At 47.2% G+C, this 27688-nt stretch overlaps 1 protein-coding gene and 1 pseudogene across 3 annotated transcripts in view; both read left to right on the top strand.

Moving 5' to 3' along the window:
* The window catches only part of ANAPC7 (anaphase promoting complex subunit 7), a 30735-nt gene extending 11971 nt beyond the window's left edge, over positions 1 to 18764 (top strand). For 2 of the 3 annotated variants that reach the window (XM_055236369.2, XM_055236370.2), the window contains exons 4-11: positions 3477 to 3588; positions 4203 to 4356; positions 5432 to 5574; positions 9212 to 9329; positions 10204 to 10400; positions 14812 to 15036; positions 16037 to 16187; positions 17917 to 18764. In XM_055236369.2, the coding sequence (XP_055092344.1) occupies positions 3477 to 3588; positions 4203 to 4356; positions 5432 to 5574; positions 9212 to 9329; positions 10204 to 10400; positions 14812 to 15036; positions 16037 to 16187; positions 17917 to 18106 (1290 nt within the window). In that variant the 3' untranslated portion in view covers positions 18107 to 18764. The remainder of the gene's footprint in view (positions 1 to 3476; positions 3589 to 4202; positions 4357 to 5431; positions 5575 to 9211; positions 9330 to 10203; positions 10401 to 14811; positions 15037 to 16036; positions 16188 to 17916) is intronic. The other variant, XM_055236371.2, reaches the window with a different exon arrangement.
* Positions 18765 to 19690: 926 nt separating this feature from the next.
* On the top strand, positions 19691 to 26477 carry LOC134732171 (uncharacterized; annotated as a pseudogene).
* The last annotated feature ends 1211 nt before the right edge of the window (positions 26478 to 27688 follow it).

The raw sequence follows: 27688 nt of genomic DNA, 5'->3' as shown, positions 1-27688 counted from the left end.
CTAATCGGAGAGGCTGAGGCAGGAGAATGGCGTGAACCTGGGAGGCGGAGCTTGCAGTGAGCCGAGATCGCGCCACTGCACTCCAGCCTGGGTGACAGAGTGAGACTCCGTCTCAAAAAAAAAAAAAAAAAAAAGATCTGGTGTCTAGTTTGAGTTTAGGGGCATACAAGCTGTGTGCAGTGTGAACTTGGGCAAGTTACCAGTTTGTGAGCTTTACTACTTTTTTATTTATAAAATGAGAAGAATAGTATTTTTTCTGTTACTTTTATAAATACCAAATAAATTCATGAATGTGAGAATATATCAGTATTTAATATTCTGATAATACTGTCATGTCTCCTGCCTTGCTCATTTTATTGAAAAACTGTTTTTTGCAACTTGTGCTTAACAATAAGGAATTTTATAGGTAAAATGACGTGTGCATCCTCCTGCCTTTAAAAGATACGAAATCTAAGCAGTAGGGGCCTGGTGTATTTTAGTTAGTGCTGCTTCATCCAAGTCTTGCTGAACTTTAACAAAACTTGATGAGAACATGTTTAAGCACCTCCTCATATTAAGGTATTACTTACTATTTTCTGAGTTTTTGAAGCTATTTCTTCAGTATGATGGTGCCTGCTATTAAAAATACTTGAAAGTTTATTATGAATTAACCTCTCTCATAATAAGCCTGGATGCTGTATACTAAATCCTGTTCTGGTAACCTGTGAAAGTCTTCTCTTACTCCAAGAATAATCTTTTTGCACAGATGAAGAATGTCTGCTGCAATACTCAAGGTATCTTCCTTTCGTAAGAAGCCTTTTTTTTTTTTTTTTTTTTGAGGTGGAGTCTTCCTGTGTCGCCAGGCGGGAGTGCAGTGGCACAATCTTGGCTCACTGCAACCTCCACCTCCCGGATTCAAGCGATTCTCCTACCTCAGCCTCCCGAGTAGCTGGGACTACAGGCGTGCGCCACCACGCCCGGCTACTTTTTTGCATTTTAGTAGAGACGGGGTTTCACCATGTTGGCCAGGATGGTCTCGATCTGACCTTAGGTGATCCGCCTGCCTTGGCCTCCCAAAGTGCTGGGATTACAGGCGTGAGCCACCACACCCAGCCAAGAAGCCATTTTAATTATAAACTTTGAAGGATACTGTTCCTTACTTTATTAGAAATATACCATAATCTCCTTCGTAATGACCTGTGGATATTTGTAGGACATTTTTTTTTGGAAATAGTAATGGCAAAGCATCTCAGCTTTATAGCATCCACTGCCTGATTTTCATTGCCATCATTCTTAGAGCAACTGTATGAGTCTGCATTTGTCAGCAGTACGTATCCTTCATTCTGTAGTGCTCTTACGGCTAGGAGCAAAGATGTGTGCCTCAAACATAAACCTATAACATTTACAGTTTTTCTTTCTTGTCCGTTAGGGAGTTAACTGGCTTCTCAGTCTGTGTAAAGGACAAGGAAGTGAGTCAAAATATGTCTAAATGAATGTCTGTTAATGTATGGTAAACATCGCCACATATTCCCTCACATTTTAAAGGAAAATTCCAGTGTTAGATTATTAAATCTTGGTAAATCTTCACCTTTTAAGAGTAAACATACCAACATAGAATTTCGTACTCAGTTTTTAGAAAATGATGACTGCTTGTGTTTGTAACTGGTGGCATGTGGCTTTATGATGTTCTTAAGTGAGGATCTATTTTTAAAATAGTTGATTTTTTTTTTTTTTTTTGGGATGGAGTCTGTCTCTGTTGCCCAGGCTGGAGTACAATGGCATGATCTCAGCTCACTGCAACCTCCGCCTCCTGGGTTCAAGCGATTCTCCTTTTCTCAGCCTCCTGAGTAGCTGGGACTACAGGTGCATGCCGCTGCACCTGGCTAATTTTTTGTATTTTAGTAGAGACGGGGTTTCACCATGTTGGCCAGGCTGGTCTCGATCTCCTGACCTCGTGATCCATCCGCCTCGGCCTCCCAAAGTGCTGGGATTAGAGGTGTGAGCCACCGCGCCCGGCCAATAATTGACTTTTTCATTAGGTATTACTCAAAACTCATTCTTTTAAAGTGACAGTCGAGTAGCTTAAAGGAAATTTTGATATTTGTTGAGACAGATAGTCCATCAGTCATACATAGTTTGTTAATATAACCAGCAGTCAAGAAAGGATCTTAAATTTAACTTTTTATTCTTTTTTTTTTTTTTTTTTTTTTGAGACAGAGTCTCGCTGTCGCCCAGGCTGGAGTGCAGTGGCATGATCTCGACTCACTGCAGGCTCCACCCCCCGGGGTTCACACCATTCTCCTGCCTCAGCCTCCCGAGTAGCTGGGACTGCAGGCGCCCGCCACCTCGCGTGGCTAATTTTTTGTATTTTTAGTGGAGACGGGGTTTCACCATGTTAGCTAGGGTGGTCTCGATCTCCTGACCTCGTGATCCGCCCGCCTCGGCCTCCCTAAGTGCTGGGATTACAGGCGTGTGCCACTGCGCCCGGCCAGAACTTTTGGATTTTCTCAAGTTTCCCAATTGCATGTTAGGTAGGGTTATTTTAATTTAGCTTTACAAAGTTACATATTTAAATTATGCTAAAATGCAGCTGTCTGCACTCACTGGATTTGAATAGTGTAGCTGATTTTTGTAGCATTACTTTAGTGAGTTAGTACCTACAGGCCAAAGCCTTAAGTGTTAGAAAGGCTAGAGTCTAGCCACAAGTCGAATTGTCAGAGAAAAGCCAAATATTATACTTCTTTATCTGTCTTTCTGTATCATTTCCTTTTTAGGAAAAACTGATCTGATACTTCTTAACTAGCTATGTCAAGAGTTTCTCACTTTCTTATGTGAGATAGTTCATCTTCTGTTTTAAGATCAAGAAAGAATCAAGTTAACTAGCATTCTCTACCATTTCTTAAATGAATGTTATTCCAGTTTCCAGAGGGCAGCGTCTTTTGTTCAGATATTACTGGGCCTTGTGGGAAGGTAATGTGACTTTCCTCTTAGGGATGGGAGGAGCTAGGGAAAGGAAGGGTAGTAATTTCTTCTTTCTTCTTTTTTTGAGATGGAGTCTCGCTCTGTAGCCCAGGCTGGAGTGGCATGATCTTGGCTCACTGCAAGCTCCACCTCCCGGGTTCACACCATTCTCCTGCCTCAGCCTCCCAAGTAGCTGGGACTACAGGCGCCTGCCACCACACCCGGCTAATTTTTTGTATTTTTAGTAGAGATGGGGTTTCACCGTGTTAGCCAGGATGGTCTCGATCCCCTGACCTCGTGATCCGCCTGCCTCAGCTTCCCAGAGTGCTGGGATTACAGGTGTGAGCCACCGTGCCCGGCCAATTTCTTCTTTCTTTTGAAGAATGGGGTCAGTCTCCCTTTATTTGCACAGGGTTGTGGGTAGATTTTCCAGTAAAAACTAAATAACTGGTAATGAAAATTAGGACTTTTTCATAGTGAGAGATTTTCTTTGCAATATACACTTATTTTACTATCTGTTATTTGTGTTTATACAGATAAACATGATGCTGGCAAACCTGTACAAGAAGGCTGGTCAGGAGCGCCCTTCAGTCACCAGCTATAAGGAGGTGCTAAGGCAGTGCCCATTAGCCCTTGATGCCATTCTAGGTAAAGATATTTTCTGCCTGTTTTCATGGCATGTTTACTGTCAAAGATAGTAGTTCTCAGTCTTGCCTGTATATTAGAATAACTTTATTTTTTTAAAAGTTCCCCTCCAGAGAGTGATTTAGTAGGATTCCTGTTGTCACATATTCAATCAAGAAATACTTAATTATGGTTTTTGGCCGGGCATGGTGGCTTACACCTGTAATTCTAGCACTTTGGGAGGTTGAGGTGGGTGGATTCTCTGAGCTCAGGAGGTCGAGACCAGCCTGGGCAACATGGCACAACCCCGTCTCTACTAAAAATACAAAAATTAGCCAGGCATGGTGGCGCGTGCCTGTAGTCCCAGCTCCTTGGGAGGCTGGGGCGTGAGTATCACTTGAACTCAGGAGGCAGAGGTTGCAGTGAGCTGAGATTGTGCCACTGCATTCCAGCCCAGGGGGCAGAGCAAGACTGTCTCAAAAAGAAAAGAAATACTAAATTATGGTTTTTGTGTCATGCATCGCTCAGAATAGGGAAACGGTTGCCTTTTAGCCAAGGGAAAATGTAGCCCATTGCTCCTTGCATGTGGAAGAGAGATATCGTGCCTTACTTTCTTTCTTCTGCTTTCTGTTGTTTAGGCTTGTTGTCCCTTTCTGTAAAAGGGGCAGAGGTGGCATCCATGACAATGAATGTGATCCAAACCGTGCCTAACTTGGACTGGCTCTCTGTGTGGATCAAAGCGTATGCTTTTGTGCACACTGGTGACAACTCAAGAGCAATCAATACCATCTGGTGAGAGCCACAAAGTTAATTCAGTGTTCTTGAGGCCCTTTGCTGGTCTGGAAGTCTGATGTATCTGAAGTAGCAAAAAGAAAAATGAGATGCTTTTCTCTTGGTGCTGCAGCCATCTCTCGGATGTGTTAGTCTTTTATACTGAATGGTCCCAAATGTAATCATGTAATCATCTCTGTTGGGGACCTGTAAAAATATAAATCTGACTGAGTTTAGCTCTGTGCCTGCACAGGTAGTAACCCTTGCAAAGCAAAGCAGGCTACCTTGGTATGTCATTCTTTTTTTTTTTTTTTTTTTTTTTTTTGAGACAAGGTCTCTCTCTCTCTCTCACCCAGGCTAGAGTGCAGTGGTGCAGTCACAGCTCAGTGTAGCCTTGACCTGTCAATCTCCCGGGCTCAAACCATCTTCCTGCTCAGCCTCCTGAGTATCTGGGACTACAGGCGCATGCCACCACACCCAGCTAATTTTTGTATGTTTTTGTAGAGATGGGATTTCACCATGTTGCCCAAGCTGGTCTTGAATTCCTGGGCTCAAGTGATTCTCCCACGTGGGCCTCCCAAAGTGCTGGGATTATAGACGTGAGCCACCACGCCTGGCCTTGATGTATCATTCTTCAGCCTGGAAGAAAATCATTTTGCACTCACCAGAAGCTTAGTTTATTGCAGCATCTAACCTAGCTTGCCTTCTTAGGACTAGGGATTTTCTTTATATTCAGATAAAGTTCAAGGACAAGGAGAGGTTTGGGCTTGTGTTATGCAAAGTCATTTACTTGAGTAATAAATTGGTGTCATTTGTGAATGACATTACCTTTAACACCATGTAGCATATGTTGTGTTCTGAAGAACTGCAATCACAAAGTTATTTGTTGGTACTGAGAGATTTCTGCTTTATTCTGTGTTTTTGCTATCCTGTCCTATATAACTTTTTTAAAGTCATAAGCTTAAAGTTTTTTATTACGAAGAATTTTATATTTATGCAAAAGAAAATAGTATCTGTGTGACCAATCATCCAGATTCAACAACTAAGAGGATTTATAATAGATTTAAAGGTTCAGTGTTTAATAAATATCTTAAAGTTCACTAGAGAAAAAATCCTTATTGCGAGATAACGTGGACCTACTGGGAAGCTTAGCAGATCTGTACTTCAGAGCTGGAGACAATAAAAACTCTGTCCTCAAGTTTGAACAGGCACAGATGTTGGATCCTTATCTGATAAAAGGTAAGTAATTCTTGGGGCAGGAAGACAGTGGCTGTTGTTGGGGGGATCAGAGATAATAGGGAGAATATGCAGCATGAATACTCGATACCAAGTTTCATAGAAATGGTGTATAAAACTTACAGTAGTCTTTTACTTTTTTTAGATCGTGACACATGTCTCTAACGCTTAGGTAATACCATTTGAGCAGTTGTTTTTGTTTGAATTCAAGTGTCTTCTCCCCACAGATCATTATTTGGCTTTTTTTCTTTTGAGGGGGTCATAGCTCCTCCTTATGACTTATAAATTTATGATGTGCCTGACTGAGAATTTGGATGGCATCTCTAAAACCATAATATCCTTTTAGGGAATCTTGTTTTGCCTTGTTCTTAGTATAATTTAAAAGGAGTAAGAAAGGGATAAGGTGATTAAAGGCAGTAATTAGGTGTGAACAACAGAAAAATCACTGATCTTAAAAAAGATTGCAGGTGAAGGGTAATCTTCACAGGGACCTCCAAGAGATGGCAGCTGGGACACTGGCAGTGAGTGCTCAGGAATAGTGGGAAATAAGGTCAGATAGATATGCTGTCTATTCGTAAAGGCCCCAAAAAGGCCATCATTAATACAGGGCCTTGTGACAATAAACAGTCTTATGAGCTCTTAACCCAGGGGAATGGTGGAGCTGGGAAGGGGCCATCCCAAGCATTTAGATGAGGAAGCAGATCTAGAAGGATGGATTTGTTTGCACAAGATCTCCCCTCGCCTCAAGTGCTTATTCCTCTTCTCCAAGCTGCCTGCACCCATGATGAAAATGATGTTTTAGAAATACTAGTCTGGCAGCAGCTGGCAGCTTGCAATCTCAGACCCAGGCCCAGGGGCTAGCAGGAGCATTGCAGTAATCTTGGCTTGAGAGGAATCTTCATGGGAATCTGAAGGGATAGCAAGGGATGGAAGAGAATGGTGGCAAGAGATGGGTAACAGTGAGCATAGGTCACTTTTTATAGAATGTGGGTGAGAATAAAGTGGGGGCTGCAGAGAGGCAGTGATTTTTTATTTGTTTAAGACGGAGTTTCACTCTTGTCGCCCAGGCAGGAGTGCAGTGGCACAATCTCTGCTCACTGCAACCTCTGCCTCCTGGTTAAAGTGACTCTCCCACCTCAGCCTCCCGAGTAGCTGGGATTATAGGTGCCCGCCACCACACCCAACTAATTTTTGTATTTTTTTTAGAAGAGATGGGGGTTTCACCATATTAGCCAGGCTGGTCTGCAACTCCTGACCTTAGGTAATCCACCCGCCTCAGTCTCCCTGAGTGTTGGGATTACAGGCCTCAGCCACTGCACCCAGCCTGAGGCAGTGACCTTTAATGAACTGCATTCTGGATAGAACTACGAGCTTTTTTCTGGAATAGGCCGACTTTTTCTGAGACTGGTTGGCTTTTCAGTAGCGTATTTCTGATGGTCTAGAACTCTTGGAAGAGAGACCTTAATTGATGCCTTTTTTGGGCCTTTTCTGGTTGGGTTAGGGTAGCTGTGTATCACGCCACAGGATAGAAGGACAAACACTTCCTGAAAATAGCAGGCTTTCAAATTGTGAGGTAGGTTGTTCTGCTCCTTTGGTATTTTTTTTTTTGTCTTTTTTTTTTTTTTTTTTTTTTGTGAGACAGAGTCTCACAGGCTGGAGTGCACTGGTGCGATCTCGGCTCACTGCAACCTCCACCTCCTGGTTTAAGCAATTTTCTGCCTTAGCCTCTTGAGTAGCTGGGATTACAGGTGTGTGCCACCATGCCTGGCTAGTTTTTGTATTTTTAGTAGAGATGGGGTTTCACCGTCTTGGCCAGGCTGGTCTTGAACTCCCACCTTGGCCTCCCAAAGTGCCGGGATTATAGGCGTGAGTCACCATGCCCGGCCTCCTTTGGTTTTTGATTTTGTTTTTGTTGTTAGAGACAGGGTTTCACTCTGTCACTCAGGTGGGAGTGGTGCAAACAGCTCACTGCAGCCTTGACCTCCTGGGCTCAAGCAATCCTCCTGTCTTAGCCTCCTGAGTAGCTGGGACCACAGGCATGTGCCACTGTGCTTGGCTAATTTTTTTTCTTTTTATTTTATTTTATTTTTTAGACATAGGCTTACTCTATCGCCCAGGCTGGAGTGCAGTGGTGCAATCTTGACTCACTGCAACCTCCGCCCTCTGAGTTCAAGCAATTCTCCTGCCTCAGCCTCCCGAGTAGCTGGTATTACAGGCGCCTGCCACTGTGCCTGGCTAATTTTTTGTATTTTTAGTAGAGATGGGGTTTCACCGTCTTGGCCAAGCTGGTCTTGAACTCCTGACCTCGTGATCCACCTGCCTCAGCCTCCCAAAGTGCTGGGATTACAGGCATGAGCCACCGCACCTAGCCCTTTTTTCTTTTCTTTTTTTTTTTTTTTTGAGATGGAGTCTTGCTCTATAGCCAAGGCTAGAGTGCAGTGGCGTGATCTCAGCTCACTGCAACCTCTGCCTCCCTGGTTCAGGCAATTCTCCTGCCTCAACCTCCTGAGTAGCTGGGATTACAGGCACACGCCACCACGCCCAGCTAATTTTTTTTTTTTTTTTTTTGAGACAGAGTCTCACTCTGTCACCCAGGCTGGAGTGCAGTGGCGTGATCTCGGCTCACTGCAAGCTCTGCCTCCCGGGTTCACGCCATTCTCCTGCCTCAGCCTCTCCAAGTAGCTGGGACTACAGGCGCCCACCACCACGGCCGGCTAATTTTTTGTATTTTTAGTAGAGACGGGGTTTCACCGTGTTAGCCAGGATGGTCTCGATCTCCTGACCTCGTGATCCACCCGCCTCGGCCTCCCAAAGTGCTGGGATTACAAGCGTGAGCCACCGCACCCGGCCACGCCCAGCTAATTTTTGTATTTTTAGTAGAGAGACGGTTTCACCTGTTAGTCAGCCTGGTCTCAAACTCCTGACCTCGTAATCTGCCCACCTTGGCCTCCCAAAGTGCTGGGTTTACAGGCATGAGCCATCACACCCGGCCACTTGGCTGATATTTTAAAATTTCTTTAGAGACAGGGTCTCACCTTATTGCCCAGGCTTAACTCCTGGGCCCAGGTGATCCTCCTGCCTCCGCCACCCAGAGTGCCAGGATTACAGGTGTGAGCCACCATGCCCAGCTGGGTTTTGCATTTCATTTTTTTTTTTTTTTTTTTTTGAGACTGAGTCTCAGTCTGTCGCCCAGGCAGTGCAGTGGCATGATCTCGGCTCACTGCCACCTCTGTCTCCCTGGTTCAAGTGATCCTCCTGCCTCAGCCTCCCAAGTAGCTGGGATTACAGGCACGTGCCACTATGCCCGGCTAATTTTTTGTATTTTCAGTAGAGACGAGGTTTCGCTGTGTTAGCCAGGATGGTCTCGATTTCCTGACCTCGTGATCCGCCTGCCTTAGCCTCTTGAAGTGCTGGGATTACAGGTGCGAGCCACTGCGCCCGGCCTGGGTTTTGCATTTTAATAGTCACTTTGTAGGAAACTGGAAGTAGTAGTGGGAGGAGCCTGTGATGGTGGAAAGGGCTTAGTCCCTGCAGGAGCTGGGGCCTCAGCATGGGGTCTGATGTTGGGTGCTACTCCTGTGTGTGGGACCCCTGCTTCTTTGCTTAAAACACCTCTTCTCACTGTGTCCTTCTCTTCTAGGAATGGATGTATATGGCTACCTACTGGCACGAGAAGGGCGGCTGGAGGATGTTGAGAACCTTGGATGCCGCCTTTTCAATATCTCTGATCAGCATGCAGAACCGTGGGTGGTTTCTGGGTATGATTATGCATTCTCTTTTCTCCCTAGTTGTCAGTAGATTAAGAGATTGTGGTTTCTCCTGAAGAGAATATAAATTGAAAGTGCAGGTTTAAGAGGTAATCACCTGGCCAGGCATGGTGGCTCATGCCTGTAATCTCAACACTTTGGGAGACTGAGACAGATGGATCGCTTGAACTCAGGAGGCAGAGGTTGCAGTGAGCCAAGATCGTGCCACTGCACTCCAGGTGGGCGGCAGAGTGAGATTTTGTCTCAAAAATAAATAAATAAATAAATAAATAAAAATAAAAAGAGGTAATTACTTGAGGCCAGGAGTTTGAGACCAGCCTGGGCAATGTAGCAAGACCCTGTCTCTATAAATATATATATATATATGTATATGTATATTTTTTAAAAGGATAATCAGCCCTGGATTCAAATCACAGTTTATGACTCTGGATGCATTATTTACCTATCTAGGTCTGTATTCTCATTTGGAAAATGGGCTAATAACCTCTCCTTCTAGGATTAAGCATTAACTGAGTTGGTGAATGCATTGTGCTTAGTACTGAGCCATCAGTGATGGGACCAGAAGATGCTCCTTTGTTATTAACCTGGCTTTACAAATTCTCTGAATGCCTCTCTGCTAATAACTAATATCCAGATCATAGTTTTTTTCATAATTTTTCCCTTCCATATCAAGATTTCCCCTTAAAAGTAAATAGTGGATTTTTTGGTTTGTTTTGCTTTTCTGCTAATATCTTAGGTTAAAACTGTAAGTGTTGTTTGGAATAAGGATTATGTTCAGGGCCTTCAATATGATTTTTGGATCAAGTTTCTTTGTAGTCTTCTCTTGGATAACTTCTGGGGTTTTTTTGTTTTTTTTTTTCTCCAGCTGTCACAGCTTTTATAGCAAACGCTACTCCCGGGCCCTCTATTTAGGAGCCAAGGCCATTCAGCTGAACAGTAATAGTGTTCAAGCTTTGCTACTTAAGGGAGCAGCACTTAGGAACATGGGCAGAGTCCAAGAAGCAATAATCCACTTTCGGGAGGCCATACGGCTCGCACCTTGTCGCTTAGATTGTTATGAAGGTAAGATAGAAAACATAGGTGAATGGTGTGAATCCGTGGGTGTGGCAACAGCCCTCAGATGGAAGGTTTCATTAGGCCAGCACTTCCCAAACTCTGTTAGAATAATCTGGGGAAGTTGGCCGGACGTGGTGGCTCACACCTGTAGTCTCAGCACTTTGGGAGGCCGAGACGGGCAGATCATGAGGTCAAGAGATTGAGACCATCCTGGCCAACGTGGTGAAAACCCGTCTCTACTAAAAATACAAAAATTAGCTGGGAATGGTGGCTCACACCTGTAGTCCCAGCTACTTGGGAGGCTGAGGCAGGATAATCGCTTGGACCTGGGAGACGGAGGGTGTAGTGAGCCGAGATTGCGCCACTGCACTCCAGCCTGGCGACAGAGCGAGACTCCCATCTATTAAAAAAAAAAAAAAAAAACAAAACCATCATCCGGGGAAGCTTTTCAGTATCCTGACATTGGGTCTCTCCAGTGTAGATGGAAATATATGGAATTGGGAATAGACATTGACATTTTTGGAGGTCACCAGGTGTTACCAATGTGCAGACAGGTTTGGGAACCACTGCACTAGGCATTTTACATTTCTTTAGGGCTTTCACTGGATTTGTCATGCCATACTTTCAGAATCCATTTTTTCTGATTCTTTTTCTTCTGGTTTTTGGTGAGGGGATAGTTGGGATGGGGTTTTTTTTTTGTCCTCCCACCCCTCGCCCCCATCGAATGTGGCGTACTTATTAATATGAATCTCTCTGTGTCAGGCACCATGCAAGATCACTTAGTTTGCCTATTTTTTTTTCCTCTTATTCCTCTTTTTTTTTTTTTGAGATGGAGTCTCACTTTGTTGCCCAGGCTGGAGTGCAGTGGCACGATCTCGGCTCACTGCAAGTTCTACCTCCTGGGTTAATGCCATTTTCCTGCCTCAACCTCCCCAGTAGCTGGGATTACACCTGGCTAATTTTTTGTATTTTTAGTAGAGACAGGGTTTCGCCGTGCTAGCCAGGATGGTCTCAATCTCCTGACCTCGTGATCCACCCGCCTTGGCATCCCAAAGTGCTGGGATTACAGGCATGAGCCACCGTGCCCCCGGGCCCTGTTTTTTTTTGTTTGTTTGTTTTTTGAGACAGAGTCTCACCCTGTCACCCAGGCTGGAGTGCAATGGCATGATCTTGGCTCATTGCAACCTCTACCTTCCGAGTTCAAACGATTCTCCTGCCTCAGCCTCCTGAGTAGCTGGGATTACAGGCGCCCACCACCACGCCCAGCTAATTTTTGTATTTTCTAGTGAGATGGAATTTCACCATGTTGGCCAGGCTTGTCTCGAACTCCTGACCTTGTGAGCTGCCTGCCTTGGCCTCCCAGAGTGCTGGGATTACAGGCATGAGCCACCACAACCGGCCTATTTTTTTTATTTTTATTTGAGATAGTGTCTCACTCTGTCGCCCAGGCTGGAGTGCAGTGGTGCAATCTCAGCTCACTGCAACCTCCACTTGCCGGGTTTAAGTGATTCTCCTGCCTCAGCCTCCTGAGTAGGTGGGATTACAGGCGTGCACCACCACACCCAGCTCATTTTTGTATTTTTAGTAGAGATGGGATTTTGCCGTGTTAGCCAGGCTGGTCCCGAACTCCTGGGCTCAAGTGATCTGCCCAGTTCAGCCTCCTAAAGTGCTGAGATTACAGGCGTGAACCACTGTACATGGCCTGTTAGGCCTATTCTTTTTCGTGGCCATCTTACCTTGGGCCAGAGTTAGTACTCGTGGGATAACTCCACATCCATATGATAGTGTTGGCTGTGGGAATGGGTCTGTTCATTGTGACCTCCAGAGTGGGCACAATCAGGGTCCAACTTTGTTTTGTTATGTAATATTTTAAGTTCATGTGAATTGACCCTGGGAGTTCAAAGGAGCTGTGCCAGTTTCAGCAACGTTTGGTGACTCAGTCACAGACATTAAAATAGATCTTACAAGATGCAGTTCCTCCAAAACATATTTTTATAAGCATTTAAAAATAAACCCAGGAGTCTAGGAGTGATTTGCTCTTAACAGGAAGATGAGTTCAAATTTGAGAAATAAAATTTGGATGTTGGGAAAGAGAACAAATCTGCTTATATAGCCAGAGAGCTGTGCCTCTGGATTTGTTGGGGGGGATAGAGGATTGTCTTTGTTCTGAAAGAAGCTCCAGCGAACCAACCATTGATTTCAGATTAACTTCTTGATCCTGAAACTGTAACTTCCCTGTCTTCCTGGCTGCTGTTATCATGTTAATTCCATTATACTGCATGCCTGTTTCACCAGAGCTCAGGGATGCGGTTGAATAGCCTGTCCTATAATATTTGGACAGTGGATGTTTCCCAGTTGGCCAGTGAGGCTTCCCTTTGATGTTTCTTACAGTTTCCAGTTGGAGCTTCCTTCTTTTGCTGGTAGAGGTTTAGGTTAGGCAAGTGCATTCTGTTTTCTTCTGAAGTTCTAGTGGGGCTTTATCAGGGAAGTAAAACTATTCAGTAAGTAATTGCAAACAACTGTATGTGGAATCCAATATGTTGCCCTTAAGAGTTCGGTAATTGGCCAGGTATGGTGGCTCATGCCTGTAATCCTAGCACTTTGGGGAGGCCAAGGCGGGTGGATCACCTGAGGTCAGGAGTTTGAGACCAGCCTGGCCAACATGGTGAAATACCATCTCTACTAAAAATAGAAAAAAATTTAGCCAGGCATGGTGGCGCATGCCTGTAGTCCCACCTACTCGGGAGGCTGAGGCAGGAGAATCGCTTGAACCCAGGAGACATGGGTTGCAGTGAGCTGTCATCACTGCCCTCCAGCCTGGGTGACAGAGCAAGACTCCATTTCCAAAAAAAAAAAAAAAGTTAGAATTAGGTAATTTCTGGTTAAGTAACCATAGTGTGTGGAAGGGTGTGCATGAATGTTATAAATGCTGCTAGGGTGGAGGAGTATGCAGAGAAAATCTGCCAAGTCTTGTGTGGGTTTGGGGTTTTAAGCTGTTTTTTTGTTTTGATGAGTGCTTTGTGCCAAAAAGTTATTCCTCTGTTCTCCTCAACTTATTGGCACGAAGAGTTGAGAGTTGACTCTTCTCAAGGTGGCCTCCTCATAGGGCGTCTCGCTGTGGGTGTGGAAAGAGGCAAGGGCTGCCAGTTGCAGTCTGTTTGGTGCATCTGATAAAGTACTGTTCATCTCGTTTAGGGAAGCCCTCAGCAAGTGCCTTTTGAGACAGCTGTTATATTTCAAATAAAAGAGTCTTTCTCCCTAGGTTGCTTGACAATAGGTCCTTTATTTGTCAAACTGGAAATTCACTTTAAGACTCTAGGAGCCAGGCCAGGCACGGTGGCTCACGCCTGTAATCCTAATACTTTGGGAGGCTGAGCTGGGCGGATCACCTGAGGTCAGGAGTTCGAGAGCAGCCTGACCAACATGCAGAAACCCCGTCTCTACTAAAAATACAAAACTAGCCAGGTGTAGTGGTTCATGCCTGTAATCCCAGCTATTCGGGAGGCTGAGGGAGGAGAATCGCTTGAACCTGGGAGGTGGAGATTGCGGTGAGCCGAGATGGCACCATTGCACTCCAGCCTGGGCAACAAGAGTGAAACTCCGTCTCAAAAAAATAAATAAATAAAATAGAGACCCTAGGAGTCTTCTATCTTAAACCTAGCCCTGGCCGGGCGCGGTGGCTCAAGCCTGTAATCCCAGCACTTTGGGAGGCCGAGGCGGGCGGATCACGAGGTCAGGAGATCGAGACCATCCTGGCTAACACGGTGAAACCCTGTCTCTACTAAAAATACAAAAAATTAGCCGGGCGTGTTGGCGGGCGCCTGTAGTCCCAGCTCCTCGGGAGGCTGAGGCAGGAGAATGGCCTGAACCCGGGAGGCGGAGCTTGCAGTGAGCCGAGATCGCGCCACTGCACTCCAGCCTGGGTGACACAGCAAGACTCCGTCTCAAAAAAAAAAAAAAAAAAAAAAAAAACCTAGCCCTACAGGTGACCGAATGCAGCTGGAGAATAACTGCTTGTTAAGAGGCAGCAAAACTTTGGGTTTTGTTGGGAACATCATCTCTCACTACTTTGATCTCTTGGCCACATGACAGACTAATCATTAGTGTCGCATTTATTCTTCCAGCGGTCAGATGGGTTGCTCACGTGCTGCAGGTTCCTTACATGTGCTTGTTTCCTTCCCTAAACTGAAGGTGCCTTTGAAGGCAGTCTTTTTCCACATCCATCAAGTGCTCTGGGGAAGAGCACTTCTTAGCTATTCCATCAACACACTTGCCAGTCTAATCTCACCATCAGTTTCCCCTGGCCTGCCCTTTGTCTGAAACTTTGAAGGTTAGCAATTTGGAGAGCTGTCAGAGTGGAAGCATGGGTTGGAATGGTAATGGCATTGAATGTCTTCATGTGTTTTACTTTTTTCAGGTCTTATCGAATGTTACTTAGCCTCCAACAGTATTCGAGAAGCAATGGTAATGGCTAACAACGTTTACAAAACTCTGGGAGCAAATGCACAGACCCTTACCCTTTTAGCCACCGTTTGTCTTGAAGATCCAGTGACACAGGAGAAAGCCAAAACATTATTAGATAAAGCCCTGACCCAAAGGCCAGACTACATTAAGGCTGTGGTGAAAAAAGCAGAACTACTTAGTAAGTGTGTCTTATTTTCTGCCCTGTTCATCATTAATTTTTATAAAACCTGACCTCACCCCCTTGTCCCAGCTAGTTACAGATGACTAGACAGGTGTGTGCCTTTTGCAGCAGGTCTGAGCCTGCTTGGATTGGTTTATATTTAGCCCAACCAAATGTAGCTGGCTTAGACCTGCTTGGCTTGGCTCCAACCACCTATAATTGGTTGGCATCTGTTCGGCTCACTGTTTTTTTTTTGTTTTTTTTTTTGAGGCGGCATCTCGCTCAGTCACCCAGGCTGGAGTGCAGTGGCGCGATCTCAGCTCAGTGCAACCTCTGCCTCCCGGGTTCAAGCAATTCTTCTGCCTCAGCCTCCTGAGTAGCGCGGACTACAGGCATGCACCACCACGCCCAGCTAATTTTTGTATTTTTTTTTTTTTTTTTTTTTTTTTTAAGTAGAGACGGGGTTTCACCATATTGGCTAGGCCGGTTTCGAAATCCTGACCTCATGATCCACCCGCCTCGGCCTCCCAAAGTGGTGGGATTACAGGCGTGAGCCACCGCGCCCAGCCTCAGCTCACTATTATGTGGTTTGAGTTGTCCTGAATTAGTTGGAGCTGAATATAACTAACTGATTTTAGCCATTTTGAACTGTTTGGAGCTATCTGGATGATTTTATGACTTCCCGTTTGGCGCTGTTTTTTTTTTTTTTTTCAGTCCTGATTTATGATGAACTCATAATTTGGTTCATTGAATTTGGGCTAGTTGGCAAATAAAAGCAGTTTGGCTTTTTAAACTTAAGAGCCCATTTAAAACATTATAATTCAAACTGCAAATTTCTTAACTGAATAGGGCTTCAGGTGTGCTTGCCCTCGCTTTGTGTTGCATCAGTGTTCTCTTGAGGATGTCTGCAAAGAGATTGTCAGAACGGTAGTTGTGGTTTTTTTGTACGTGACTTAAGATGGGAATATATTTTCAAAATGTTCAAGTAGGACAGTGAGGGTCTTTTTTATTCCCCCAGGCAGAGAACAGAAATATGAAGATGGAATTGCTTTGCTGAGGAACGCGCTGGCTAATCAGAGTGACTGTGTCCTGCATCGGATCCTAGGAGATTTCCTTGTAGCTGTCAATGAGTATCAGGAGGCAATGGACCAGTATAGTATAGCACTAAGGTAGGCACTAGCCTCCCTTGGGGGAAGGCCACTGAGGAGGGTAGAGGAGGCAGTGAGCTGCGTCACAGGAGTTATGGAAACACACACACACTTTGTGTCCATGGTTGAAAGCAGAATAATAATAGTAATGGTAGAAGAGTTATTTGTGAATTCATGACTTCTAAAAATTTTTTCTTAAAATATATTAACAACATTAGAGAACTGTTTCACTCATAACCATCCCACACCACTATAACATCTGTGTTCATTTGTATAGCTCATCTTCTGTCCTTGCCCACACATACATATTTTTATAGGGTTGTACCTAGTATATATTTTATATTCTTTTTCAAATCAAAGTATTGTAAGTACTTTCCCATGTTTCTATCTACTGTAATTGTTAAGAACTTGAGGTCTGAAGTTTTGAATACTACCTTCACCACCTGTGATCTTGGGCAAGTTACTAACACATTTCCTTGTCTATATCTAGCTACCTTATTAGATATTAAATGATTGAATGAGGGTTAAATGATTATTTCATGTAAAGCTCTTAGCCCTGTGCCTGGTACATAGTAAATACTAAATAAATAGTGGTATTCTTACTGTTTAATACAGAAGTGGTTTCTTTGAGGGTTGTCTGTGTGTCTGTAAGGTTATGGTGAAGGGCTGTCTTTAATAGAGTCTGATCACATTCAATTGTTCAGCACACAGTTGAGCACCACTTGTGTGCCTAGCATCTCAGTGACGACTGGAGATACTATGTTTCGGGAGCTGTCAGTCTCAGACATGCAGACTGACCATACCACGTGCTAAGGGCTTTCATAGTAGTCTGTAGAAGGGAAGGTGGGAGTCCAGAGGGCAGGAGATCTGGGTATGGGTGAGAGCTTCAGATTACAGGATGTGGAAGGCTTCACCCAGGAGACAAGGAGATATTACAGATCGGTCCGCATTTATATTGGTAGAAACGGTGCCAACGTGGGTTTTAACTGCTTTTTAGAATCCCAGAAGCAAGTCAGAAAATAAAATATCAGACTTCCATTAGAGGTGGGGTTTGCCAGGGGTGGGATGCCTGCTGGCTTGGGTGATGGTCACCAAGGCAAGAGGAAAGATTGCTTAGGAGGCAAATAAATGAATGTCCTAGAGGCTCTGAACTTTGAGGGTGGGGGTGGCATATGTACTGACACTCAGCTGCTAAATGTGAATGCTTGGGTAGGGGTAGCCTTGGGTCCTGGGGTCTGACCTAGGTGTTTACAAGTCTGTTCCATGGTACAGCGTGATGTTTTTGGTTGGCTCCTGAAATGCTGCTATGTTTAATTACATCATAAGAACATGGGACACCTATACTCAGAGAAATTCCTATTTTTTGTAACCCTATAGCTCAAAAACCCAACTTTCTGGGAATTACATTTGAATTTACCTGGTAATGTTTGTTTGCCACTTTTTCATTTGTGTTATCTGGTAGCCGCCTCTAGCAGAATGCTAGAGGTAATAGGTATGAAAAAGTTTAAGAAATTTGTGGAGAAAAACTCAAATTGAGAACTCTAAAAATTAGAAAGATACTCCTTTTTGCGCTTCTGGTGGTAGACTCCCTCAACCCAGCCTTGGAAGCCTGAGTTGTTTGGAGAGGCCAGGCTTTAGCACATTCTCTGGGACTGTGTGGTCATTTCACTGCCGGGCCAGGGAGATGACGAATCAGCCAGCAAGAACAAGGCAGAGATTCAGGCCTCTCCTTTGTTTTGTTGTCCCCTAGTTTGGACCCCAATGACCAGAAGTCTCTAGAGGGGATGCAGAAGATGGAGAAGGAGGAGAGTCCCACGGATGCCACTCAGGAGGAGGATGTGGACGACATGGAAGGGAGTGGGGAAGAAGGGGACCTGGAGGGCAGCGACAGTGAGGCGGCCCAGTGGGCTGACCAGGAGCAGTGGTTCGGCATGCAGTGAGGGGGCGGCAGCTCCATGGCCACACTGGCCTGCCCTGCTCTGAGCACTTCCGTGGACTGAAGGAACCGTAGGAGCCTGCTCTCAGGAGGACAATGATTCAGCACGTGATTGCAGCAGGGGTCTCTGCCCCCTCACTCCCGATTCCTAGTCGTGACTTCATTTCTAAAACAGAGCCTGACCAACCTTCCATGTATCTCCATCCTCCCCTGCTCCAGCCAGGGAGGACTGAGGGAGTGGCCCGAGACCCACACACATGTTGGGGCTTCTGGGCCAAGAGTACTTTTTATGTAACTAATTTCTAAATCCAAAAGCTCAAGGAATAGACAGTGTTCTGTGACATGGATGGGTTTGAAGGAGTTACCCACCATCCCAGCACGATAGTGTCATCTCCCAAGTTGGATGGCAGCACGATCTGGCCCTAGGGAGCTTCCTGTTCCCAGAAGTCATTGTCCTGGGCTATCCAGATGTCCCTAGTAAATCTTGCTTCCTTCTGCAATGTTAGTAAGCTGACAGTTGCTATTTTGCAGAACAGTTTTCCTCTTTGCTTAGCTAGTAACTTGCCTCTGAGCCTGGGCTGATCTGAGAAACAGGTGTGATGAGAGCATGAACCAGAGGTGCACCTGGGGCAGTTCCCTAATAAAACTGGTTTGTACAGTCATGGTGTTGGGGTGATCAGAATGGAAGCCCTTTTTAAAATAGAGTCTTAGTATTTTTGTCTTATTCGGAATGCATTGATTCAGCCCCAGAAGTATTTGCCAGAAATAGACTTTCTTCCCCTAGTGTTGGGAGCCAGGAGGGTTGGAAAGCTCAGGAACCCTGAGCTGGTTCATCTGTTTGCATATTGGGTAGGTAAATTTCCCTGGAGCCTGAGAGTCTTTGGCCAGATTTCAGCTGAGTCTGCCTGGCTCTTTTGCTGCAGCTGTGAGATTGGGGTCTGGTTCCAGCAGTCTGTCACTGGTCAGCCTGAGTGTCACACCCTGAGCTCTGGGGCTGGGAGTTTCTTCCCACACCCTCTCCCTTGTGTCTTAAGTTGCGATGGCTCTGAGTATACAATTAATCGGAGGTGAGGGGTGGGTGTCACAGCTAATCCCAAATTCAAAAATTAGTCCAAGGTGCTGCAAAATATAAATTTGATTTCAGTAGAAAGTCGTATCCTAAAATGTAAAAACTGTAAGTGTACAGTAGTTAATGAGCTCAGAACATCTGATAACTGCAATTTAAAATGGGCAACAAGTTTCTATGAGTCTTTCAGTCTAAGACCCAAAGCCTGCACAACATCACTTGATCTGAGCCACTTCTAAAGAGACATAAAAGGCTGGGCATGCTCACACCTGTAATCCCAGCACTTTGGGAGGCCGAGGTGGGTGGATCACTTGAGGCCAGGAATTTGAGACCAGCCTGGCCAACATGACGAAACCCCCGCTCTGTTAAAAATACAAAAATTAGCCGGGCATGGTGGTACACACCTATAATCCCAGCTACTCAATACTCGGGAGGCTGAGGCAGGAGAATCGCTTGAACCCAGGAGGTGGAGGTTGCAGTGAGCCAGGATCTGCACTGCACTCCAGCCTGGGCGACAGAGACAGTGTTTAAAAAAAAATAAAGCCCCACAGATAGTTGGGGTCACACCAGGTGAGTGTGCGGCCAGTAGAAGAAGCTGCTTGCACCTTGGCCTAAGCATGCTCTCCCGGATGCAGCCTCGCTTCATGGGCTTCCTCAGCTCCATGACCTGTCATTACTGTGATGAGAGAGGAGAGGCGACGCCTCTTTACCTTTCCCCTGACTCCAGGAGGAAGCCCAGCCCCACCGCGCAATCTCATCTCTGCATGGCAGGCTCACCACCGCACTCACATCCACTGGATCAGGGTCCCAGAGCCCAGGCCCCATGCATTGCCCTCAGCTGTCACCCTCCCACCGTCAGCTTCCTTGGCATGCCCCTCAGCCCTGCTGAGAGCCCCTGTGCTCTCCAGGCTCCTCCAGCCCAGCATTTCCCAGGACGGATCCTCATTCCCTGCATCTCCAGCCCCAGGGTGACAGCCAGGTTGGAAGAGGCGGCGGAAGCTGTGAAACCACCTCACACGAGATTGAGAAAACACTCGGTCGACATCAAAGAGTGGTGCTCAGACGGTGCTGAAGCTGTCGCTCGGCACTGCCACCGTCACTTTCACAAACCCAAAACCTCAAGGGCAGGGAGCTCCAGGAGGCAGGGACAGAACCAGGTTGCTCAGCCCTGTGGCTCTCCTGCCGAGCCACCTGCCAGGAGACGAGGCACCTAACTAAGGACAGCCCCCAAATGCCCAGTCACTACGAGTTCTTTTTGGGTTCTGGAGTCCCACACAGCCAGTATGGGGGTGTTTTAAACTGAGTCATTTCTCCACCTTCCAGATTGTTCAGAGACCACCTGGGTCTAAAAAGATCCCCCTCCTGCTCAGAACCCATGGGCTGCTGGGGCAGTTAGCTATGCAGCCCCTGCTGCCTCCCGGGGTGAGGACTAAATAAGTCCGTGCGGCATTTCAGCGCGTCACCCTTTGCGACATCCTCACGGGGAATGCCAGCTGGCCAGGCCTCCCTGGGGAGCTGGGGGTGGTTCTGTCCTTCTGGAGCCCTCTCGTCTCTGAAGGACCCTCAGCCAAGCAGGGAGGCAGGCTCTGGAGTCGGGGTGAGCCTTGCCCTTCAGTGGGACCTCCCATTTTTCACTTTTCAGCCCCTGCTGGGCTCCAGGGACCTGGTAGGTATGTACCCTACCCATGGCTGATAGCAGGAGCTCTCCCTGCAGCCACAGCTTGGGGGCCATACTCCTGCCTCTGAATTCCAAAAAATGAGGCTGTCTTTTGCCCAAATCTGCAATCCCTAAACTAGAGCATGCATCTCAGCGATGCAGGTTCCCAAACCCAGCACCAAACTTTTATTGAATCCAGAGGCCTGGCCCAGGCCCAGTGGTCTGCAGCTTTCACTCCCCACTCTGACTTCCTATTCTATGCAGGTGTTCCCTGGAAAAGTATTGAGAAACCTGCAAGAGGGGAGCTCAAAGTTCCCAACAGCTGCAGGCCTGACCCCAGAGGGCCCTTGGGAGTTAACTCTGCAGCTGCCCGTGGGTGGGAGGAACCGGCCTCCAAAGGCCTCACCTGTGGCTTCCTGCGTTCCCAGCCCTACACTGGCTTACCTGTGGCAAGCCAGGGCCTGCGTGGAGCTGCTTCCCAGAGCTCAGGTGAGCTGTTCCCGTGAGCAGCTCTCTGGGGTTGTACTCAGGCCTGTGTTCCCTGCTGACGACAGGCAGTGAGTCCAGACTCCACATGCACCTCACCTCGTCCTCCAGGCACGGCTGTGGCCAGGTCACTGGGAAGCCCTGCGCTGGGAGGGGCCGTTGAGGTAAGTGCCTTACTAAGGTTTTCCACTTTCTGCAGGAGCCTCCCTGCCCCAGGGCAGCAGGAGGGGCCTCACTTGCCACCTCCCCTCTTGGGGTGCAGTGCAGGTCTGCCGTCTAGACGCCTCCAGGCCTGGGCAAACTCAGCACCCCTGCCCCTGCTGCACCTGGGCCACCACCAGCCTGGTCCAGGGTGTGGGGTTTTCCCAGATTGCTGTGGAAGGTCATTGGCAGCACAGCACACAGCACCAGCAAGGTCAGGAACAAACCAAGAAGCCCACAGTGCAGCCTCCACAGCAGCCATGAAAAGAAAACATGAATTTTAAAGTAACAGTGCCACTGTGCACTGCTGTTGGGAATGTAAGGTGGCGCAGCCACTGTGGAGAACAGTCCGGCGATTCAGAAATTCAAACAGTACTACTCTAGGATCCAGTGTTCCACCTCCGGGTGTACACCCGAAGAAGTGAAAGCTGGAATGCCAAAAGATTGCACGTCCATGTCCACGCAGCACCGTCCACAGTAGCAAAAGGTGGAAACAACCCACGTGTCCTTAGATGAGTAGATAAATAAACCAAGGTGCTTCTTTTGGTACAATGGAATATTACTCAGCCTCGTAAAGGCAAGTGACACATGCTACAACATGGAGGAAATTTGAGGACGTTATTCTAAGTGGTAGAAGTCAATTACAAAAGGACAAATGCTGTATGACTCCATGAATCTGAGGTGTGCCTGGCACAGTCAGATTCATAAAGACAGAAGGTAGATTAGAGGCTGCCAGGAGCTGGGGGGAAGCAATGACTTAGTTTCTTTTTTTTTTCTTTTTTCTTTTCTTTTTTTTTTTTTTTTTTTGAGACGGAGTCTCGCTCTGTCGCCCAGGCTGGAGTGCAGTGGCACGATCTCGGCTCACTGCAAGCTCCGCCTCCCAGGTTCACGCCATTCTCCTGCCTCAGCCTCCCGAGTAGCTGGGTCTACAGGCGCCCGCCACTATGCCCGGCTAATTTTTTGTATTTTTAGTAGAGACGGGGTTTCACCATTTTAGCCAGGATCGTCTTGATCTCCTGACCTCGTGATCCGCCCGCCTCGGCCTCCCAAAGTGCTGGGATTACAGACGTGGGCCACCGCGCCCGGCTAGGAATGACTTAGTTTCTAATAGGGACAGAGTTTCTGCTTAGAATGTTTAACAAGTTCTGGATATGGTGCGGATGGTTGCACACTTTATGTTATATATGTTTTATGACAATTAAAAAAGAAATGACCTATAAGCCTGCCATCTGGATAACCCCAGTGAACACATCTTAATTTATGTGAAATATGGTGTGTATTTGTAATATATATGTGTTACATAAAATTACACATGGTTTAAAAAATTCAGGCCAGGTGCAGTGGCTCACATCTGTAATCCCAGCACTTTGGGAGGCCGAGGTGGGCAGATCATTTGTGCTCAGGAGTTCAAGGCCACCCTGGGCAACACAGACCCCATGTCTACAAAAAATTTTTTTTAATTAGCTGGGCATGGTGGTGTGTCCCTATGGCCCCACCTTCAATGCACATGGGAGCTACTCAGGAGGCTGAGGTGGGAGGATCGCTTGAGCCCAGAAGGTGGAGGTTGCAATGAGCTGTGGTTGCATCACTGTACTCCAGCCTGGGTAACACAGTGACACCCTCTCCAAAAAAAAAAAATTGAAACCATGAAAGGCATAAAATTAGAAATACATCCACTTCCCAATCCAGTGAATTTATTGTCTCTCCCCAAAATAAGTTTCTGGTTCTACTTTTGTAAAAATAGTTTTGTGCTTTTCCTTAACTATATATATTATAAAAATATTCTGCCAGGCACGGTGGTTCATGCCTGTAATCCCAGCACTTTGGGAGGCCAAGGCAGGTGGGTCACCTGAGGTCAGGAGATCAAGACCATCCTGGCTAACACGGTGAAACCCCGTCTCTACTAAAAATACACAAATTAGCCAGGCGTGGGTGGTGGGCGCCTGTAGTTTCAGCTACTTGGGAGGGTGGGGCAGGAGAATCGTTTGAACCTAGGAGTTGGAGGTTGCAGTAAACCGAGATCGTGCCACTTCACTTCAGCTGGGGCGACAGAGACCCCGTATGAAAAAAAAAAATACAAGGCTGTGCTGTGCATAGAGACATTCCGTGCAGTGTCAGTGCACCCCTTAATCATCAGTACTGCAGAATCCATTCTGCAGAAGGAACAATTTCCGCAACCCTTCTGCTACTGGTGGACACTTGTTTTCCAGTCTTGAACATAATTATTTCAGTCTGTGCTGTCATGAACATATTTTGCCATAATATTCCAAGGATATGCAGAAGTCAAGCTCCTTGCAGTGAAATTCCTGGGTCTCAGATTGTGTGCATTGACATGTCTCATGGGTGCTGCCCGATTACCCTCCAACAATAACAGGTTCGAGTGCCTGTTTGCCTGCCCCTCATCAGCACCACTATCATTAAGTGCTTTCGTTTGGTTTTTATTGTTTTTACCAACCTCAGATTTGATCAGTACTCCCTTGCTTTTATTTGCCTTAGCTGTTATTCTTTTTTCTTTCTTCCTTTTTTTTTTTTTTTTTTTTTTTTGAGACGGAGTTTCACTCTCCATCTGGCACATGATTACAGGCATGTGCCACCATGCCCGGCTGATTTTGTATTTTTAGTAGAGACAGGGTTTCTCCATGTTGGTCAGGCTGGTCTCGAACTCCTGACCTCAGGTGATCCGCCTGCCTTGGCCTCCCAAAGTGCTGGGATTATAGGCGTGAACCACTGCACCTGGCTTTTTTTTTTTTTTTTTTTTCTTAAGACAGTCTTGCTCTGTCGCCCTGGCTGGAGTACAGTGGCACAATCTTGGCTCACTGCAACCTCCGCCTCCTGGGTTCAAGTGATTTTCCTGCCTCAGCCTCCTGAATAGCTGGGATTACAGGCATGTGCCACCGCGCCTGGCTAATTTTTGTATTTTTACTAGAGACAGGGTTTCACCATGTTGGCAGGGCTGGTTTCAAACTCCTGGCCTCAGGTGATCCACCTGCCTTGGGCCTCCCAAAGCACTGGGATTACAGGTGTGAGCCGCCGCACCTGGCCACTAGCTGCTATTTCTTTTTTCTTTTTTTTTTTTTTTTTTGAGTCGGAGTCTCACTCTGTTGCCCAGGCTGGAGTGCAGTGGCGCTATCTCGGCTCACTGCAACCTCCACCTGCCGGGTTCAAGCAATTCTCCTGCCTCAGCCTCCCGAGTAGCTGGGATTACAGGCATGGGCCACCACACCCGCCTAATTTTTATATTTTTAGTAGAGACAGGGTTTCACCATATTGGTCAGGGTGGTCTCGAACTCCTGACCTCATGATCTGGCCGCCTTGGCCTCCCAAAGTGCCAGGATTACAGGTGTGAGCCATGGCACCCGGCCCCAGCTGCTGTTTTGTGAGTGCTCCTCTGAGACAGCCCACGAGGCACGGCCTTTACCTACATTACCACATCTCAGCCTCACACCCCCTGAAGTTGGAGAGGTAGAATTGGCCGCTTTCACAGATGAGTGCACTGAGTCTCAGATGGACACATTAGCTCTTTTCGTCTGTTCAGAGCCTCCTGCCCTGGAGCTTCAGTATGGTCTTAAAGGATCTCTCCGCAATTGTATCATATATTCTGTTCCAGAGAAAACAGCCGCACTAAGCCCGCCTCACCGTCTGTTGCTGCAGGCCTCAGCCTTGCTGTGTCTAAAGGCTGCAGACAGTCTGGCAAGGACAGCACGTCACGACACAGCTCTCGCTGGCCACTTAAATCTTCCAGTGTCTCTCTCTTTATAAACAACCCTCTGGTGACCTCCTTTGTGCTATTTTTTTTCCTTCTTTGGGTAAATTCTCAGCAGGGGGATTTTGGAGTGAGAGTATAATCTTTTTTGGAACTTTCAAGGGGCCTGGCTGGCTTGTCCTCTCTGCGTGGCAAACACATATGCCCAGGTTGGCCCGGCAGCTTCCCTGTCTACCCAGGGAGCCCCTCCGTGGGCTTCAGGTTAGGGGCAAACCAGGAGCTCTGCAGTCTCTGAGCGTCTACCCCGCTTCCTCTTGCTGGAGCTAGGAGCTTGTGCTCTCTGCGGTCCTCTCAGGCCTCCCCCTTAGCTTTCTCCGGGCTGTGGGATTTGGGGTCCCTCCCGCTTGCCTGGCTCTGCAGTTGGGGTGTTTCCTGGACTGAGGTCAGTTCCTCCCCTGTTGAGGGCTGAGGGAGACTGTGCTTGATGGGGTTTTGTGTGTGTTGGGGTGGGGGTGCTGGCTGCTTGTATCATCCCTGAGTCCCCCTCCTTCAGTGCCGCCTCAGAGGTACCCACTCTCCCCACTAGGAGGGCTGAGGCCTCGGGGAGGGCCTCTTTCCACCCTCGGAAAGCCTCTGCCTCATGGCCTGTCACTGGCTGTGTGGCTGTGGGCAGCTCCCTTGGGTTCTCTGTGCCTCCGTGTTCCTTTGGTATAGGACTCAGAGATTTGGGTCTCCCACTCTGTCGTCAGGTGGGGGCATAACATGAAAGGGGCCTTGTAGCAGGGATGGCAGCACTTGGAGCCCTCGGAGGGGTGTATGGGTGGGGAGCAGCCTCTGAGGGCTAAACCTTGGTCCTTGTCAGGCCAGCGTCCCTGAGGATGGTAACCTTGCCTTCTGCCCCGTGGGCTAGGACCCCTTTGGCACTAGATCAGTGGATTTGACCTGAACCCCTAAGTGCTGGGCCTGGTCTTGCATAAGCAAGAGGCCCAGGTAAGTTATTTTTTTCATGTTTGGGTCATCCTCTACCCATGACCTAGTCAGCTGGCCCCTCGGCCCCTGGGCCCGTCTTCCCTATCAGTCTCCATGGGGCAACAGAGGTTTGGTCTAGGAATTGAGTAGGAACCACAGCCAGCAGGGGTCTGTCCTTCAGACAAGGTGGCTCCCAGACTGAAGCCCCAGCCTTGAGGGGCCCAAACGAGCTGACCCCAGGACCCCTGCAGGCCCAGGCCACTCCCCACATCTGTGCTGCTGCTGTTTGGTGAAGCCTACTAGTGTGACAGGAAGGGACAGAGGTGACCCCGTGTACATCCCCCTACTGGAGCTTGTTCCAGAATGCTGGGCAGAAACACAAGCCACGCAGTGACCTGGGGGCAGCTTCTGTCCTCCCAGGGGAGGCCAGGGAGGGGCCCTCTCTGAGTCAAGGCTGTGTGGAGACCCCTGAGCAGATCTGGGAGAGTGGTCCCCGTGCATAATGAACCTCCAGTGAGCCCAGACCAAGAGCCTGCCTGGGGCCTGGCAGGGATTTCTTGATTATTTTAATAAAAATGGGACATTGGTGAAATATAGCATACATACAGAAGCATGTGAAAGCATAGTAGAAGTGTTTACAAAACCACAGGAAAAATGTGTACACCACCACCCCGTTCACAAAATAGAACATTTCCAGGACCCCCACATGCCTGTACACCAGGCTGATCCCAGCTGGCCCTACTCCCTCTTCTAGTCCCACTCCTGCCAGAAGTACCCATGAGTGAATTTTGTTTTATTATTTCCTTTATTTTGTGACCCTGAAAGTCTTTTGAAGCTTGGGTAAATAGCAACCTCATTTTTCTTATCTGTAAAATAATACCATTATTCCCTTGTTTCATTTTTATTTTTACCACATTTTTATCCTAAACAACACTTTTTTTTTTCTTTTGTGGCAGAATCTTGCTCTGTCACCCAGGCTGGCGTACGGTGGTGTGATCTTGGCTCACTGCAACCTCTGCCTCCCAGATTCAAGCAATTCTCCTGCCTCAGCCTCCCAAGTAGCTGGGATTACAGGTGCCCACCCCACCATGCCCAGATAATTTTTTTTTTTTTTTTTTTTTGAGATGGAGTCTTGCTCTGTCGCCCAGGCTGGAGTGCAGTGGCACAATCTCAGCTCACTGCAAGCCCTGCCTCCCGGGTTCATGCCATTCTCCTGCCTCAGCCTCCCGAGTAGCTGGGACTACAAGCGCCCGCCACCATGCCCGTCTAATTTTTTGTATTTTTCATAGAGATGGGGTTTCACCGTGTTAGCCAGGATGGTCTCGATCTCCTGACCTCGTGATCCGCCCGCCTTGGCCTCCCAAAGTGCTGGGATTACAGGCATGAGCCACTGTGCCCGGCCTTTTTTTTTTTTTTTTTTTTTTTTTTTTTTTTTGAGCCAGAATCTCAGTCTCCCGCCCAGGTTGGAGTGTGCAGTGGCACGATTTTGGCTCACTGCAACCTC

Source organism: Symphalangus syndactylus, chromosome 13, assembly GCF_028878055.3.
Source record: "Symphalangus syndactylus isolate Jambi chromosome 13, NHGRI_mSymSyn1-v2.1_pri, whole genome shotgun sequence".
In the NCBI taxonomy this organism is placed as follows: Eukaryota; Metazoa; Chordata; class Mammalia; order Primates; family Hylobatidae; genus Symphalangus; species Symphalangus syndactylus.
The sequence above is the reverse complement of the archived record's forward strand: the minus strand, read 5'-3'. Positions and strand labels throughout refer to the sequence as shown.